Source organism: Selaginella moellendorffii, unplaced genomic scaffold, assembly GCF_000143415.4.
Source record: "Selaginella moellendorffii unplaced genomic scaffold, v1.0 SELMOscaffold_7, whole genome shotgun sequence".
Lineage (NCBI taxonomy): Eukaryota > Viridiplantae > Streptophyta > Lycopodiopsida > Selaginellales > Selaginellaceae > Selaginella > Selaginella moellendorffii.
Window position 1 is genome coordinate 2,434,951 of NW_003314268.1, and position 14,982 is coordinate 2,449,932.

Here is a 14,982-nt window from a genome sequence, read left to right on the forward strand (position 1 = left end):
GTGCTCTCTCTGGGTATGGCGCCGAGCAAGCTAAGGCACTGCCGGCGATAGGACGATTCGGTGCTTCCGGAGCTCGGCATTGTTCTTCTGCTGTCGATAATCGGCGCTTGCAAGAGCGAGGTGCATTCGCAGCGATGACTGTGAGCGATCAGACCTCTGTCTATGTTGGCGGCTTGGCATACGATGTCACGGAGGACTTGATTCGCTCCACGTTCGAGGAGTTTGGAGAAATCGACAAAGTCAAGGTGGGTTTTTTCGATCGAGCTCCTCTCTCTTTCTCCGCTTCGAGCATTCTTTGGTTTTTCTTTTCTTGTCTCCTGCCTGTTCCGTTGCTTCTTAGCTTGTTTTTCACGGCGTTTGGAGGTTCTTTCTTTTCTCGCTTCATATGTTTATGGATGGAACGCAGTTGTGGCACTTATTTTGGAATTTTTTTCTCCCGGCGCCGTTTTTTTGTTCGAATTTCTATGCAACGAAGATATCTTTTCGATCGAACTTGCCAAGTCCTTCGAAAGTTTCAGGCTTTTATATTGGGCTTTTCGTACTGGGTTTTCTTTCCTTCCTTGAGTGTATCCATGGCACTTCTAGGCATTTTTGTTAGCAGAATCTGTTATGTTTTTGATTTACTAAGTCCCTCTGGTGAGTTGGCCGAGTTCTTTTCTGTTTATTTCTTTGCGTCTTTCTTTTCCAGATTATTCAAGACCACGATGGGCAGTCCCGGGGCTATGGATTTATCACTTTTGCCACTTCGGAGGCTGCTAATGGTGCCATCTACGGAATGAATGGAAAGGTATCCGTATTTTATTTTATTTTTCTTGTTTCTGTGTGAAGTATATATTCCATGATTCAGGTTGTTGCTGGACGGTCCATCAGAGTGAACGAAGTGAAGAACCGGGGTGGCCGTGACTCGTACTCGTACAGAGACAGGGATAGCCGGAGGGATAGAGAAGACAGGCGGGACAGATACGGGTGAGATTGATTTTCTTTTTTTTTCTTTTTCTGTTCTTTTCTTTTCTATGAAAAGTCTCTAATGGCGATTGTCATCGCAGGCGCTATTCTCCAAAGCGAAGACGTCGTGACCGCTCTCCTTATTATCGTAGATATCGGTCTCCGCGAGACGGTTGTTCTCGATGGCTGCATTTTAAGTTAGCTAACTTTTTTCGATTCAGATACAAGCCGGTCCGTGAGTCCGTCTCCAGTTTCAAGCTACGATCGGTAAGAAGCTGAATTCAATGGAGAAAATAATTTAATCGGAAGTTCTATTTTGCTCTTTTCAGCTACGACAGCACCAAAGCTGAGAAAACAAAAACCTCCAAGGAACATAACGGCGATAATAGCAAGGTTAGCCGTGTTTTCATCCATGTCCATCGTACTCAGTTCTTGCACTCATAGCAGGTGAAAGAGGAGCTTGCAAAAGCTCTTGAATTGCAACGAGATCGGCGGGAACAGGTGGGCGTGCATCCTCGGTGTTGAACAGCTGCAACCGTGCGTTTTCTTTCGTTTGTGTCAGGTGGCGACTTTGCAAAGCGACCTCAACCGTGCGAACAAAACAAGTGAAGAGATGCTGAACAAGAACAAGGTAAACTTTTCACCAAGGGAGGCAAGATGAGATAGTAACACAATCTTTGTCTCGCAAGCAGGGTCTGGAGCAGTCTCTGGCAAATGTTACGTCGATGTTCAACAGCCATCTTGACTACCTCAGACAGGTAAGAAATCAGCTCAAGTGTTTAGTGTTTTTTATTTTCTTTCTACGCAGATGAAACAAGCGTTTGCAGATGTGAGGAACTGCAAGGAGAAGCTGAGGCTCGCGGAGCATGACCTCGAGGTATTATTGAATGGCAAAACCTCAAACTTAAAGTTTCTTCACTCTTAAAACTTTTCGCCCGTGCAGATGGCGTTCACGGACGCAGTACTTGGCTTCGAAAGTTTGGACCCACCTCTCCCACACTCAAATGGGGAAATAAAGTACCTTGAGGCATCCAAGGGATTTTGAGGGCGATGCCATTACGACTGCTTTGGATTGTTCTGAGCGACCAGGCTATCAGTCCAAAGGTACGTTGGTATTTTAACACAGGCAGCCGTGTTGTTGTTGTACGCAGATCAAATACATGTTTCATCCTATTTACACATACGAAGTACTTTCCCCTCACGTTTATAAGTTGCGGAATTCTCTTGCTGGCTTGGGACAGACACTGGCAATCTCCTTCTTTTCATCACTTAAACTACAACGAACCAAGGACAATTTTCTCCTTTCCAGCTAGCTTTCGCTCTCTGTCCATGGTTCGTTCTTTCTTTACATTTCTTTCTATAGTTCTTGCTTAAATGTGGGCTTGTGTTGTTTTCCCAGTGGATCTCTCCTCAAAGCTATCGGCTTTTCCCTCTTTTTTCTTGAGTTGCACTGTGGCCGCTCGCTCTCTCTTCTTTTACTGCAAGACTAGGACGTGACGGACAGCTCCGGCGGAGTTTTTATGGCTTGTTTGACTTCGCTTCCTTTTCAGATATCTGGGGGCTTATCGCGATCAAGCGATTTTCTCGCGTGAGACGAGCCGGCAAGGAAAGGAAAGATTTCCACAGGCGCGCATGAGGGAAATGCTATGGAGTGTTACAACGTGCCAAAGTAATCACATCGTCACACAGGCATGATCTCTGGCGTGGTGGTTTCATAGCGAGATTTTGGCCGAGGAGAGAAAAAGATCCCCACTGTGGATGATCGGCGTAGCGTGGGGAGATGATTTGCCATACTGTGGCTAGTTTTGATGGATGGAATAAAAAACAAATGTAACTAAAATTCGGTGGATATTCGTCGTGATGCAGACATTGCGTCTTACACACTCTATATGGGCTAGTGGTCGTGCACATGCAAGCATACGACAGTGAAAGAGACTAAGCCTTACCAAAAGGTGGTGGAAACGTTAGAATATGCATTGTTATGTGAAAGGTGACGAAGGTGTTTCTAGGGCATGACGTGCGGGGTTGCTGCGAGGCACGTCTTTGGGGGACGAGAACGAGGCATCATGGTGCGTGGAGTTTTCAGTTTTCTGGGCCATATATTTTTCAAGGGGACGGGGTCTCTATTCCAGTAATTAAAGGGAAGTTTGGACGTCACACGCACACGGCAGTTGCCGAATCAAAGGTGTAAACTGCGAAGTTTTAACAGAAGCTCTCTTTTCCTAGTTTTTGGCCGCGACTGTGATCTCGACAGCAGCCGAAAGCCTCCTTCCGCCCAGCTCGTGATTTCCTGAGAAAAAAAAAACAAAACAAAACCACGTGTGAAGAAATATTTTATAATGTTTACAGTGTACTGACGCATTCAAACCGAAAGTTCCAATCGCAATCGAGAGCCATTTTGTCCTGGCAAATATTTTCAAGCCTAGCCATATGCTGGTCATTTCTCCCAAGGTTTTTCATTCCATTGTACGGAAGGTCTCCTATAGTCAGAATTGTATGAATGGCAATCAGCCACCCACCGCCGCATTGGAAACCGCCAACTTTTGCCAAAAGAAATGGTACGCCACCTTTGCGAAAATAGTTAAATGGGAAAGAAAGAAAGTAAAAGGTGGTATTTTAAAGGTGGAAGTGAATAGGGTTTAGAGTTTTCCAGAGACGGAGATCGTGTGTCTGTGTGTGTGCTGCGTCTGGAGCTGTCGGTGGTATCAAAAGAAAGAGAACGAAAGCTTGCTCGCTTCGCCCTTCTATCGATTTTGGATCTAAGTTGCTTCTCCATGCTTGCTGAGAGTTTCTGGAAAAGTTTCGAGCAAGAAAGAGTAGCTTCTTGCCTTGTGGAGACCACTACTGTTGTTCTTTGCTTTGCTTGATTCACGCGCAAGATCGAGAGAACCCTCGCTCTTGAAAGGATCAAGCGTTTCTTTCGGGGAGGGATTGATCAAGGCAAAGATGGCGACGCGGGAGTATCTCAGCTAGGAACCGATCGAGGGGGAAGGAGATGGTGTTTAGGAAACGCTCCGAGTCGCCGGCCGTGGCAATGCTGGGCGAGGCGCTGCCGCCGCTGCTCGAATTCCCGGACAAATTCGCGGCCAAGAACAGCAACGGCGTCAAGGGATGGGTGAAAGAACAGCTGGAAAATCACTTGCAACACCTCGGCCTCCGCGGCAGCGGCGGAATCGCTCAATGCAGCAAGCGCTTCAGAGCCAGGCAGCTGCTGGCGACGCTGGGAATTTCTCTCGGCCCTTTCCCGGTTGGAAAGATTCCTCCCACCGTCAGCCCCAAAGACAGCCCAATTGTAAGTTCTGAATCCATTCTCTCTCGCGATTCTTTGAGTGATCCGAGCTCGAGGGTCCGATCGTGTCGCGGAATTCCAAGTGGGTTCCTCTTCTTGCGCTGGAATTGCTTTGATCGAGTGCTCTGTTTGCCGCGGAAATTGGTCTTTTCTTAGGAGTGGATTCTCGGTGAATTCGCTCGATCTTTGGTTCTTGCGCTCGCGTGTTCTTGGATTTGATCTCTCGAGGTTCGATCTCTCATCCAATGCTCGATCTTTTTGCCAGGAAACGAGCAGCGCCCAGTACATCGTCCAGCAGTACATTGCCGCCACGGGGGGAGCAAAGCTCCACACGTCCATCCACAACTCGTACGCCTCGGGGAGACTAAAGATGGTGCTCACGGAATTCGAGTCCACCGCCGGCGGCGCGCAAATGCCCACCACCACCACCTCCACCACCACCAGCGGTATCGCCACCGCCGCTTCCGCCACCGCCAGCAGCATCATCCGGCCCGGGAGGGAGCTCTGCGAGTCCGGCAGCTTCGTCCTCTGGCAGATGTTCCCGGACAGATGGTACGTGGAGCTGTCGGTGGGCGGTACCAAGGTCCGCGCGGGCTGCGACGCCAAGACGGTGTGGAAGCAGAGCCCCCTGGCGGGATCGCAGTCGGTCCGCGGGCCAATCCGGCCGCTGCGCCGCGCGCTGCACGGCCTCGACCACAAGACGCTCGCCTCCATGTTCCTCAACGCGCGGTGTGTGGGCGAGAAGCGCACGGACGGCGAGGACTGCTTCGTGCTCAAGCTGGCGGCGGACTCTTATGCGCTTACCGCCGGATACCGCGCGGTACCTCCGGCAGACGCCTCCGCCGCGCGTCACGGGGCCGGGGCCGACCCCGCGGACCCCGAGGTCGAGGAGGAGGTGATACGCCACGTGGCGTTCGGCTACTTCAGCCAGCGGTCAGGATTGCTGGTGAGGATGGAGGACTCGCAGCTGACGAGGATCCAGGCGGCGCGCGGCGCGGTGTCCTACTGGGAGGTGACGGTGGAGACGCGGCTTGGGGAGTACCGCGCGGTGGAGGAAGGGGCGCCGGTGGTACCGCACGCCGGCAGCACGGTGGTGAGCGTGTTTCGATTCGGGGAGGAGTCCATGTGCCACACACGCAGCCGGGTGGAGGAGTCGTGGTGGATCGACGAGGCGGCCTACAATGTGGCGGGTCTCTCGGCCGAGTGCTTCATACCGCCGTGCGACGCGACGCCCGCGCCCATGGCTAGTGACGCCGGCGAGATGTTTGCGCAGCACGACGGCTTCAAGGACCAAAATCTCGGGAGCAGCCATAGCCTCTGGTAGTAGTTTCTTTAGCTCCAGGTAGAGGAAGGAGGAATATTCCATGGCTCGTCCACTTGGCAGTGTGACGTGGAAAAATGACGCGTGTCAATGTTTCAGATTGACACGTGTACACGTTCTGTGGAATATTTCTTGCGCGTAAGAATCTCACACGTGTAAAGTACGGTATTTCGGTTATTCTTTTGATTCGTCTTGCAATGTTGCCGTGTTCTAGGGTTTTAGCGATGGGGGGAGGGCGCGTCATCGCGGTCGTCGGCGACGTGGTAAGCAGCTCGATCGAAATATCTTTATTCTTTTCCGATGGATCGATCGCTTAGCATGGGAGCTGGAATTCGAGCGTGGACGAGCAAGCATTGCGGCACATCAATGTGAGTCTCGGGGTTTTGATTTTCCGGGATTTTCCGGCTCTGACACTTTCTTTTTAGCCGGATCTCGTCCTCTTCACCGGTAGAAATTATGCTTCTTGGGGCGATCACTCATTCCTTCCGACTAAGCAGGAGATTTTGGAAATGAGGACGTGGAATTGGTGGAGGAGGTGTCGAAGTTGGACATGGCAAAGGCTGTGATCTTGGGAAACCATGACTGCTGGTACAGTGGAAGATATGCCTCTAAAACTTCCAGCGCAGTGCTCCAACAGCACAGACTGTAAGTGATGGTTTTCTTTTTCTTCTCCTTTCAAGTCTCTAAAGTCTTTGCTTTGCAGCCTCGGGGAGAGCCATGTCGGATTCAAGCGTCTGGAATTTCCTGGGCTGAAAATCTCAGTCGTTGGCTCGCGGCCTTTTTCCATGGGAGGTCCTCGCAAAGCGTTCTTCGGGTTTCCATACTGCAAGGAGATGTAAGGCTTGCCAATCCATTCTTTTCATTTCTTTTGGTGCCTAAGTAAGGATTCATCTTTACATTTTGTTTTCTTTCTTTCTTTCTGAATGCAGGTACGGTATCCATAGTCTCGAGGAAAGCGCAACAAAGATCTCGGAGCTTGCTCTCGGTGCTCCAAAAGAGCATGCGATCATTGTGCTCGGCCATAATGGACCCACTGGTAAGCTTTTATTTCTCTGTTTTCTTCTCCACAAGCTTTCTTCTGGCAGGGCTGGGATCAAGTCCCGACGATATCTGCGGACGAGATTTCGACCCCGGCGCTGGCGACCATGGCGATCCCGGTATGAAGCTCCATCGTGTTACACTCAATCGCTAGCGAATGACTTGTTTTTGCTCTGGATTTTGTGTTTATAGATCTGGAAGAAGCACTCAAGTCGTGCGAAGGCAAATGCGAGATACCACTGGTGGTGTTCGGCCACATGCACAAGGAGTTGCTGTGCGGAGGCGAGCGAAAAATGACCGCGGTTGGAAGCAATGGAACCGTGTACGTGAACGGCGCAGTGGTACCGCGGGAGCGAAGCAAGAGCTCCGAGAGGGCGTTCACGGTGGTGACACTGGCCGACGACAACAGGGTGGACAAGGTCACCGAGACGTGGGTGAGAATCAAGGGTAAGCAAGTCGACACTGTGGCTGAGAGCGTATTGTTCCCACTGGATGAATAAGCAAGCTTTAGTAATAAGCGTAAGAAAAAATTACCCAAAGGAACAAAACTTCGTGGATTTATCACGAACCAGCAGGCTGTGGTTGGCAGAAATCTTAGAAGCAGCGAAAGGCGATTATAGACGCCGAAGAGAGACGAGAGGTTTTACAAGCCGGACGACGACGTGGTGAATTCCAATGCTTGAAACGAGTTTCCCTTCTTCTGGTAAGCATCAGTTCGGTTCACATGAGAAAAGTAATTTGCGGTTTTCTATAGTAGTCGACATATCGAACAGTTTTTTCTGCGACACATGTGTTTCTATTGCGGCGTGGGTGCCTCGCAATCGTGTATTACGTGTTTTAGTGTTCCCTGTTTGCTTGGCGTCTTTTAAATGTTGTGGTCAAAGGTGGCATTCAACAACTTGTTTCTGCGAGTATTTATACGTGTAGTCCTGTCCCTCTGGAGCGAATCACACAGTCTTTCTCGAATCTAACTCTTCTTTCATGGCCAGCATTGCCGCTCCCTGCCCTTCCCGCCTTGCGACGACGACGACGACGCGTTTGCCCGCGGGGGTGGATCCTTTGCGGCTCCCCAACCACGTTGCGATGATCATGGACGGAAATTCGCGGTGGGCAAAGGCGCGGGGGATCGCCAAGGAGTTCCAGCTGCGAGCCGCGGCGGAGGCGTGCTACTCCAACGCCCGGGAGATCGTGAGGTTGTCCAGCGACTGGGGGATCAAGGCGCTCACGCTCTTTGCCTTCTCCACCGAGAATTTCTTGCGGCCCAGGGAGGAGGTGGATCAGTGGATGCAGCAATTTGAAAGAGTTCTCAGCCTCGATGACCCTGCCACCATGCTGCTGTGAGTGGCGTTTCTATAGCTTTGCTGGTCCGAATGAATTGGATTGACTCGTGTGGATTTCTGGTCAGGGATGGGATCCAATTCCACTGCATTGGCGACACTGCAAGGCTCCCGCGCACCCTCCAGGACAAGATCTCGGAAGCGCAATGCATCACCAGCGGCAACACGGGGATGAAATTCGTCATGGCGATTGGCTATGGCGGGCACAGTGATCTGGTCCAGGCGTGCAAGGCGCTGGCACGCGAGGTGCAGCAGGGGAAACTGGCTGTGCAGGACATCGATCAGATCAACCTGTCAAGGAGATTGATGCTAGGCGAGCGGTGCGAGGATGTTGGCGCGCCGGAGCTGCTCGTTCGCACCAGCGGCGAGCAGCGGCTGAGCAATTTCATGCTGTGGCATCTCGCCTACTCAGAGCTCGTGTTTGAGAAGAAGCTCTGGCCGGATTTTGGAGAGGAGGAGTACAAGAATGCCCTGGTGGCGTTCCAAGGGCGCAAGAGAACGTTGGGAGTGAGGCACTCTTGACAAACACAAAAGGTCAAAATGCATATTGTGACTATCATCAATTATGTAGAAAATATTCTTTTAATGTAATATTTTATATCAAATTGTGAGGTGTACAATTATGATGCTATATATTAATATTAGCATAGTAGAATTTTGGTAGCCGTCAAATTAATTTTAATTTGGACCACTTGCTTTTATATATAAATTAGGGTTTTTGGGCTAATTAATATGTATATTTTTATTCCATTTTTATATTCCCTGCACTCCCATGGGTGGAGATGAGAAATAACTTTAATTATCCTTAAGGAGTGCTTGGATTTAGAATTATGCTTTAGATCTAGTTTTTGCAAAATCTAAATCTCCCTTTCCTTATAGCTTTTTTCAATTTCTTTTATTTTATTTTATTCCTTTTCATTAGCATAGAATAGATAGCAACCTCTTCCTCCTTTAACTATAGAGTAGCAATTGGTGCAATTATTGGATGCTATGTTGTTATAATTGAACAATTAAACTTAATTGATGGTGACATTCATGGTGTGTGGTACAACTTTTTCTACCCTTGCTACCAATCCTCAAGTTCGGCTAAAGTTCTTCTATAAAAATCCTAGAGATGATATGTACCATTAGTTCGATCACTTCATAATAATTGCCATATATCATTCTTGGGATGATGTTCAGAGTTTGTGTGAATTTCTCATATGTCTTCAAGGGATGGCATTGTAATAGTATAATAGTTTGAGCATAGCTACTTGATGATTGGAGCATTCTCTTGGAAGTCTTCAAATGTGTATTTGGATATGCCGATGATTGTGATAATGCCTTTCAACAATTGCATCATCTTTGTCAAAAGCTATTTAAATCTATGATGCAATTTGGCATTTTTTTTTCAAAGTCTTTTGCTTCATGTGGAGTCTAATATATTAGAGTGGATCAAGTTGGGAATGTTGTGGCCAAAACTTCGTCAAGATTTTGTAGGACTTGTGCATGCACTTGCTCCAACCACCCTTGATGATGCTCTTTGCTTGACATAATATTATGAGATATCACCTCTTCCACTTCTCGCTGTATGTCATTCAGCTCCACTTCCTATGAGAAATAGTCATGTTCTAATGAAGGTGTAAGACACAAAATCCCTAGGCCCCAAAGAGGAGCCGAAAGAGTGCCACGTGGTAGTGGCTGAAGTGAAACAAACGTAACACATTTGGACTGAAAGCTCCGACTTGAAAGGTCGAGAGCGGGAGTGGAACTCCCAACGGAGTGCTCAAGGAACGAGCATGAAGTGGGACCAAGATGGAGTCCGAGATGGACCGAGATGGAGTCCAAGATGGACTCGAGATGGAGTCCAATATGGAGTCTGAGATGGACCTGAGATGGAGTCCGAGATGGAGTCCGAAAAGGACCCGAGATGGAGTCCGAGAAGGACCCGAGATGGAGTCCGAAGTCGAGACCGAGATCGAGATCGGGACCGAGACCGAGACCGGGACCGAGACTGAGACCGGGACTGAGACCGAGACCGAGACCGGGACCGAGACCGAGACCGGGACCAAGGCTGAGGCCGAGACCGAGCCCAAGGCCGAGTCCGAGTCCGACTCTGAGAGGGTGAAAGCCCAAAGCGTTCGTCTCCCAGACCCTAAGGGGTTTGGTGAGCTCCAAAAGTATAGTAAGGGGGAGGACTCCAGTGGAGCCAGTTTGGCTAGGAAAGGCTAGTTTGGACTAGGAAGGCTGCACCCAGGTGTTGGGTGAAGGGATAACCACTAGGAAGTCCAAGACTAGAGTGAATATGGACCGGCAAGCGGGGTAGCTTGGTGAAGTGTTCAAGAGCCGGCTTTAGTTCCCCCGGGAGATCGACTGGCTGATGCTCGCACTTCAAGTGTGGGTGGCACTACCTACTTGGATATTTGGCGTGGCTCAATGGAACCTCGCTCTAAACCCATGGCTAGAGCACCTAAAGGCGGAAGGTGGGGAGAGTACCCATGAGGCCCGCGTAAGGCCACGATGTTCCGAAATGTTGTCCCAAAGTCTCAGTTTATGGAAAAGAAGAGGAGTAGCCCTCTGGTGTGGTGACCAAGGACACAGTCACACAGTGAAGAAGTCCTACAGGACAATGGGACTTAGTGGTCAGGCCCGTGGGCCTTGATCCAGTGGCAGTGTTGGCGAACATGGCCAAGGACAAAAAGGGACTTAGTGGAGACTGGAATAGAGATATTGGGGAAGGTTATTCCTCATGTCTGTAGGCATCCTAAGGATGCTAAGGAGTGGATCTAGGATGACCACTCATGGGCGAATGACCCAGTCTTGGAGAGATGGGATTGCAATGCAGGTGGTGTTAGACCACCAATGTGACCAAGGTGAATGAGTGTGGCCTAGCGTAACGGGCTCATATGTCGGTGGTACCTTGGGGTGTCGATCATGGGATTGGACACGTGGAGCACTTGGACCAAGTGCAAAGGTTGAGTGGCATGGATGCCATTCTCAGGGCTAGCAAGCCCCAAGTTTTGAATAGGATTTATGAAGGTTGTGAATGAGACTCCTCCAAGTGGTCGGAGGTGTAGTTAAGTGACTAAAGTAAAATGGAAAAATTAGTCACTTACAACTTGGTATTGGAGCCGTTCCTTAGTCTGACATTTATTGAAGCTCAAGTATATCACCATTGATATTGGCATCGGAAGGTCCTAGGAGTGGGCCTATCCTTAAGGAGCAGCATGTCGAGAGGACATGGCTCTCCACTCAAGTTCATGTGTGAACTTGGGCGTGATGTGGTGGACAGAAAAGAGCCAGTAAGGGAATGACTTTGGGATCTTGGGAATAGTATAAGGGTTTCCTCAGAGAGTTGAGGATGTGATCCAGATGAGTGTTTGACTTAGCAAATTGGTTGATGTAGTTGTGGTAAACAACTACAGTTAAGATCATGGGAAAGATGCAAACTCCAAAACAATAAATGAGTCACAAGATTACCCTTATATAGTTGGGGCTGGTGCTCATAAATTTGAGACCAAAATTGATGACTGTGGGCAGTCAAATATAGAAGAGGACACAAGTCCTTGAAATGGTAGCTGGGGCTACCTCTAATAAATGCTGGAACAACCCAAGGAGTTGGGGGTGTACTTAGAGGATGAGTTGGTATTCTCATCACATGGACAAGTGGTTCTAAGGGATAAAAGGTTACCCCAAGAGAACAAATCAAGTGTTAAAGTAACACTTGCAAAGATGGTCCTTGTGAGTAGGACCTGAATACAAGAAGTTGTATTCCAGTGAGTGGGCACCTCAAAGGTAGGACCTCATGGGTCGTCGGATGATAAAGTCCAAAAAGCTGGATGACTCAAATAGAGTCAAGGAATAATCATAAAGGAGTGATGGAAGCATTTGGACTGAGGTGTGTTGTACCCCATGAAGGATGGGGGGGATCATAGGATCTAAGTATGAGAACAAAGGGTATCTCATCGAAGGCAGAATGTGCTATGCTAAAGTCGTGGGAAAGGTATTCCCCAAAAGAAAACAACTTCGGCATAAAGTTGTGTGTGAACACTATGGTGCAGTGCTAACTGATAGTTGGCATAAGAAATAACCGTATTGGTCTTTGGCAAAGACCTAGACACAAGTAAGAAGTGTTATAAAGGTAGGCTCATGCAAAATAATTGGTTAAATTGGTAGAAGGGAACTACCTAAGACTTCTTATGGGGATAAGGAAGTTAGATATACCCTTACGGGGGAGAAACTGCTTATGTTGTAAAATAGTAAGTCAATGTTGTAAAAGGGAATGCTCATTGTCAAAGAGGCCATCATTGGGACACCTAAACACTCTAGAACACTAGGAGGTGGTGTTTGATGTCGCAAGGGCAATAGATAAGGCCTAAGGGACTAAGTCCCTAGCGAATAATGAATAGAAGATGCTATCCAAATGTCTAAGGTTGCAAAAACGGGAAAAGTCCGTCTACCCAAATTAGATAAAGCCAAAAATGGAATTTTGGCAAGGCTAGTGATAGGCATATAAAGGCCCATATGTAACAACGTTAATCTTAGTATGTGGGATTATAAGGTGAGCATACCCAAATTGAGGAACCACTCCCTAGGCTATCGGGTAAGTTCATCCCCAAGAATACTTGCTAAGGCATGGTAGAAAGTGCAAAGCTATCCTCCTAGTTTGGAGGTGAATAACCGAAGGAAATGTGTGAGGCCAAAAGTAAGTAATAAGGGGATAGAACCAAATCATAGGAATTGAAGAGCATAATCAAGGGTGGTTATGTCAGTTGGGAGTGGAGAATCAAGTGGGCGCTTGAGCATGTTGTTACTAGCAACCGTGGGGCTATGAAGAGTCTAAAGCATAGAATTGTCCATATTAGACCATATGGTAATTGGAAAGCTTGCGAAAGGAGAAGCCTTAGCAAGCTAAGGAACAAAGTTTCTTGAAGGTTCTTGAAGACAATTCTAAGTAGATAAGTACCTAGAAAGCCAAATATAAATGGTTCCTAGAATGCGCGAAATCAAAGTGGCACAGCAGAAGCGTGGTCTTAAAGCTGACTATGAGGCGAGGCTATCAAGGTTGGGGAAGTAGTTCCCGAGTGTTCAAAGAGAGGGCTTTGAACAAAAGTCAATGGTTAAGGACTTGCACACTTATGCATGAACTATGTTACGGTGGCTAGATGACTTGCTACGCGAGATTGGTGAGTCAGGGGAACAAATCCCCTAGTTGAAGGTGCTAACTTCAAAAGGGGTGGCCCATGGGGCCGAGCATAGAGGAGTCTATGCATGATCACAGACTTGTCAAGCTAGAAGACTTGGTAGTGCAGAGGAACTAGGTTCCTAACCTGTGATCTATAACACGCTTTAAGTATAAGTTGGTGCACCAACGTGGGGAGTCATACTAGGCATCCTGTGCAATGCCATCCATAGATGCATATAGGTTGGTGTCGCGAATGTGACTTCGGGTATCGAAAGTTACCTGTCGGCTAGTCCTTACGGACACTCTTACCTTATTGCCACGATGGCAAGAGGTCGGTATTGCTAGACCCGTTATCAGTCTCCGCCTAAGCTAGTTGAGAAACTGGTCATCACATGTGCACTTAGACCGGAAGGGCACTAAGGAAGGAAATCCTAAGTTGTCATTTAGTCAAGCAGACTTGACACAGTGATGAGAAACTCATGATGTTGGCTTGCACTTGCTAGTGTTGGGAACCCCCGCGATATTGAGCTTGGTCCCTCAATATCGCTAGATGATAGCTTACCGTGTCCGCCAAACACCCTCGCTATCATGCCCTTTGTGTTAGTCTCATTTCGGTCCCAAATACTATTTATGGAAAGTGTCTAGATTTGCTCATTTGGCATATCTACGGAATGTAGAGATCGGCCTGAACACAATGGTGTTCGTCCCGTGTCCAAATTCGCATTCTAAGGACATTCCATATTTAGTAAGTTTCAAGCTTGTCCTAGAGACTAACTCCTGATACTAAGGGAGGCTTGGGGTGAAAGCCCAAAGCATGTGTTCCTCAAGGGGGGGGGGGCTGTGGGGGGTTCCAAATGTATAGTAGGGATAGTGGGTAGGTCGGGCATGGCCAACCAACCTGAGGCATAGTCTAGCTCCCGCTTGCGTGCCTGTCCTTGTTCTGCGTCCGGCTTGGGTCTAAGCCCAAGTTCCATTCCATGCTAGCTGGTGGAGTACCCATGTCCTCACGTTAGGCCACCGGTATGCTGAAATAGCGCCAGACTCCGTTTGGCTCTGTTTTGCGTGCTGGTCCTGGCATTAGGATGCTGGTTGCTCCAGGACTGTTCCAAGTCGCTCCGGGCTCCTGTCCCTTCGCTCCTTGTGCTATATGCTCGGGAGTTGCTCCATGGTCCGGTTCCATCACTCCTTGGTGTCACGCTTGGGAGTTTGGCACCGTTCCTTCATTCAGTGGCCCAAGGCCCTGAACCTCGGGTTCCTATGGACACGTGGCATGGACATGTGGTATGTGACACGTGGCATCTGTCACGTGGCACAAAGAGGGTTTAGGTTCCGCTTCGTGGTGGTATCCTATGGTAAATCGCCATAGGATAAAGGGTCAAAACCACGTGCACTACATTTGGTATCAGAGAATGAGTCTCAGCGAGTACTATTCAATGAGATTGGGCAACTAGTCTCGTTGCATACGCAGAGATGAAAACGATGATCCGAGTGGGTACACGTTTGGGTGCTAAGACTTCACATTCGTTCCTTGGGATAGGTTTTGGTTACCTTTTTGTTCCATATTATGTGAGCTTGCTCTTGGGCTCATAGGGTGGATTGAGTTGTTCCAGTAGCACGAGTTTGCGCTTGGGCTCGTGAGTGAGGCGCATTAGCAACTCGAGGTTACACTTTGAGTTGGCAGGATTAATGTTAGCCTATCGGTGGTTCCATGAGTTGTTCCATGTACCATGGGTGAAAGCAAACTTCCCTGGGTTTGCTATGAGTGGCAAATAGGCTGGTCCGTAGCTGTTTAGCACGGCACTAGTGGATTCTTCCTAGGCATGATTACGAGTGGATCAATCAAGACTGTAGGGATGAGTCTATTGATTCAAGTAATTGTTGCCGTGCT

At 48.5% G+C, this 14,982-nt stretch overlaps 4 protein-coding genes across 5 annotated transcripts; all 4 read left to right on the plus strand.

Moving 5' to 3' along the window:
- The first annotated feature begins 3 nt into the window (after window positions 1-3).
- On the plus strand, window positions 4-2,128 carry LOC9652490 (cold-inducible RNA-binding protein). Of its 2 annotated transcripts, none has more exons than XM_024671133.1 (11): window positions 4-245; window positions 689-787; window positions 848-966; window positions 1,047-1,117; window positions 1,167-1,212; window positions 1,275-1,338; window positions 1,393-1,446; window positions 1,508-1,576; window positions 1,638-1,703; window positions 1,754-1,822; window positions 1,889-2,128. In XM_024671133.1, the coding sequence occupies exons 1-11, from the start codon at window positions 135-137 to the stop codon at window positions 1,988-1,990; spliced, it is 870 nt and encodes a 289-aa protein (XP_024526901.1). In that variant the 5' UTR covers window positions 4-134; the 3' UTR covers window positions 1,991-2,128. The 2 variants fall into 2 exon arrangements, with proteins under 2 accessions (XP_024526901.1, XP_024526902.1); XM_024671134.1 differs by having other exon boundaries at window positions 102-245; window positions 1,047-1,093.
- Window positions 2,129-3,601: 1,473 nt separating this feature from the next.
- Window positions 3,602-5,730, plus strand: LOC9652491. The gene is made up of 2 exons (XM_024671437.1): window positions 3,602-4,237; window positions 4,500-5,730. The coding sequence occupies exons 1-2, from the start codon at window positions 3,941-3,943 to the stop codon at window positions 5,556-5,558; spliced, it is 1,356 nt and encodes a 451-aa protein (XP_024527205.1). The 5' UTR covers window positions 3,602-3,940; the 3' UTR covers window positions 5,559-5,730.
- LOC9652492 lies at window positions 5,569-7,161 on the plus strand. Its single transcript, XM_002966263.2, has 8 exons — window positions 5,569-5,818; window positions 5,873-5,923; window positions 5,981-6,002; window positions 6,053-6,200; window positions 6,259-6,390; window positions 6,485-6,591; window positions 6,641-6,712; window positions 6,786-7,161. The coding sequence occupies exons 1-8, from the start codon at window positions 5,753-5,755 to the stop codon at window positions 7,091-7,093; spliced, it is 906 nt and encodes a 301-aa protein (XP_002966309.2). The 5' UTR covers window positions 5,569-5,752; the 3' UTR covers window positions 7,094-7,161.
- A 730-nt stretch (window positions 7,162-7,891) lies between these two features.
- LOC9652493 (dehydrodolichyl diphosphate synthase 2) lies at window positions 7,892-8,505 on the plus strand. Its single transcript, XM_002966264.2, has 2 exons — window positions 7,892-7,930; window positions 7,999-8,505. The coding sequence occupies exons 1-2, from the start codon at window positions 7,923-7,925 to the stop codon at window positions 8,450-8,452; spliced, it is 462 nt and encodes a 153-aa protein (XP_002966310.2). The 5' UTR covers window positions 7,892-7,922; the 3' UTR covers window positions 8,453-8,505.
- The last annotated feature ends 6,477 nt before the right edge of the window (window positions 8,506-14,982 follow it).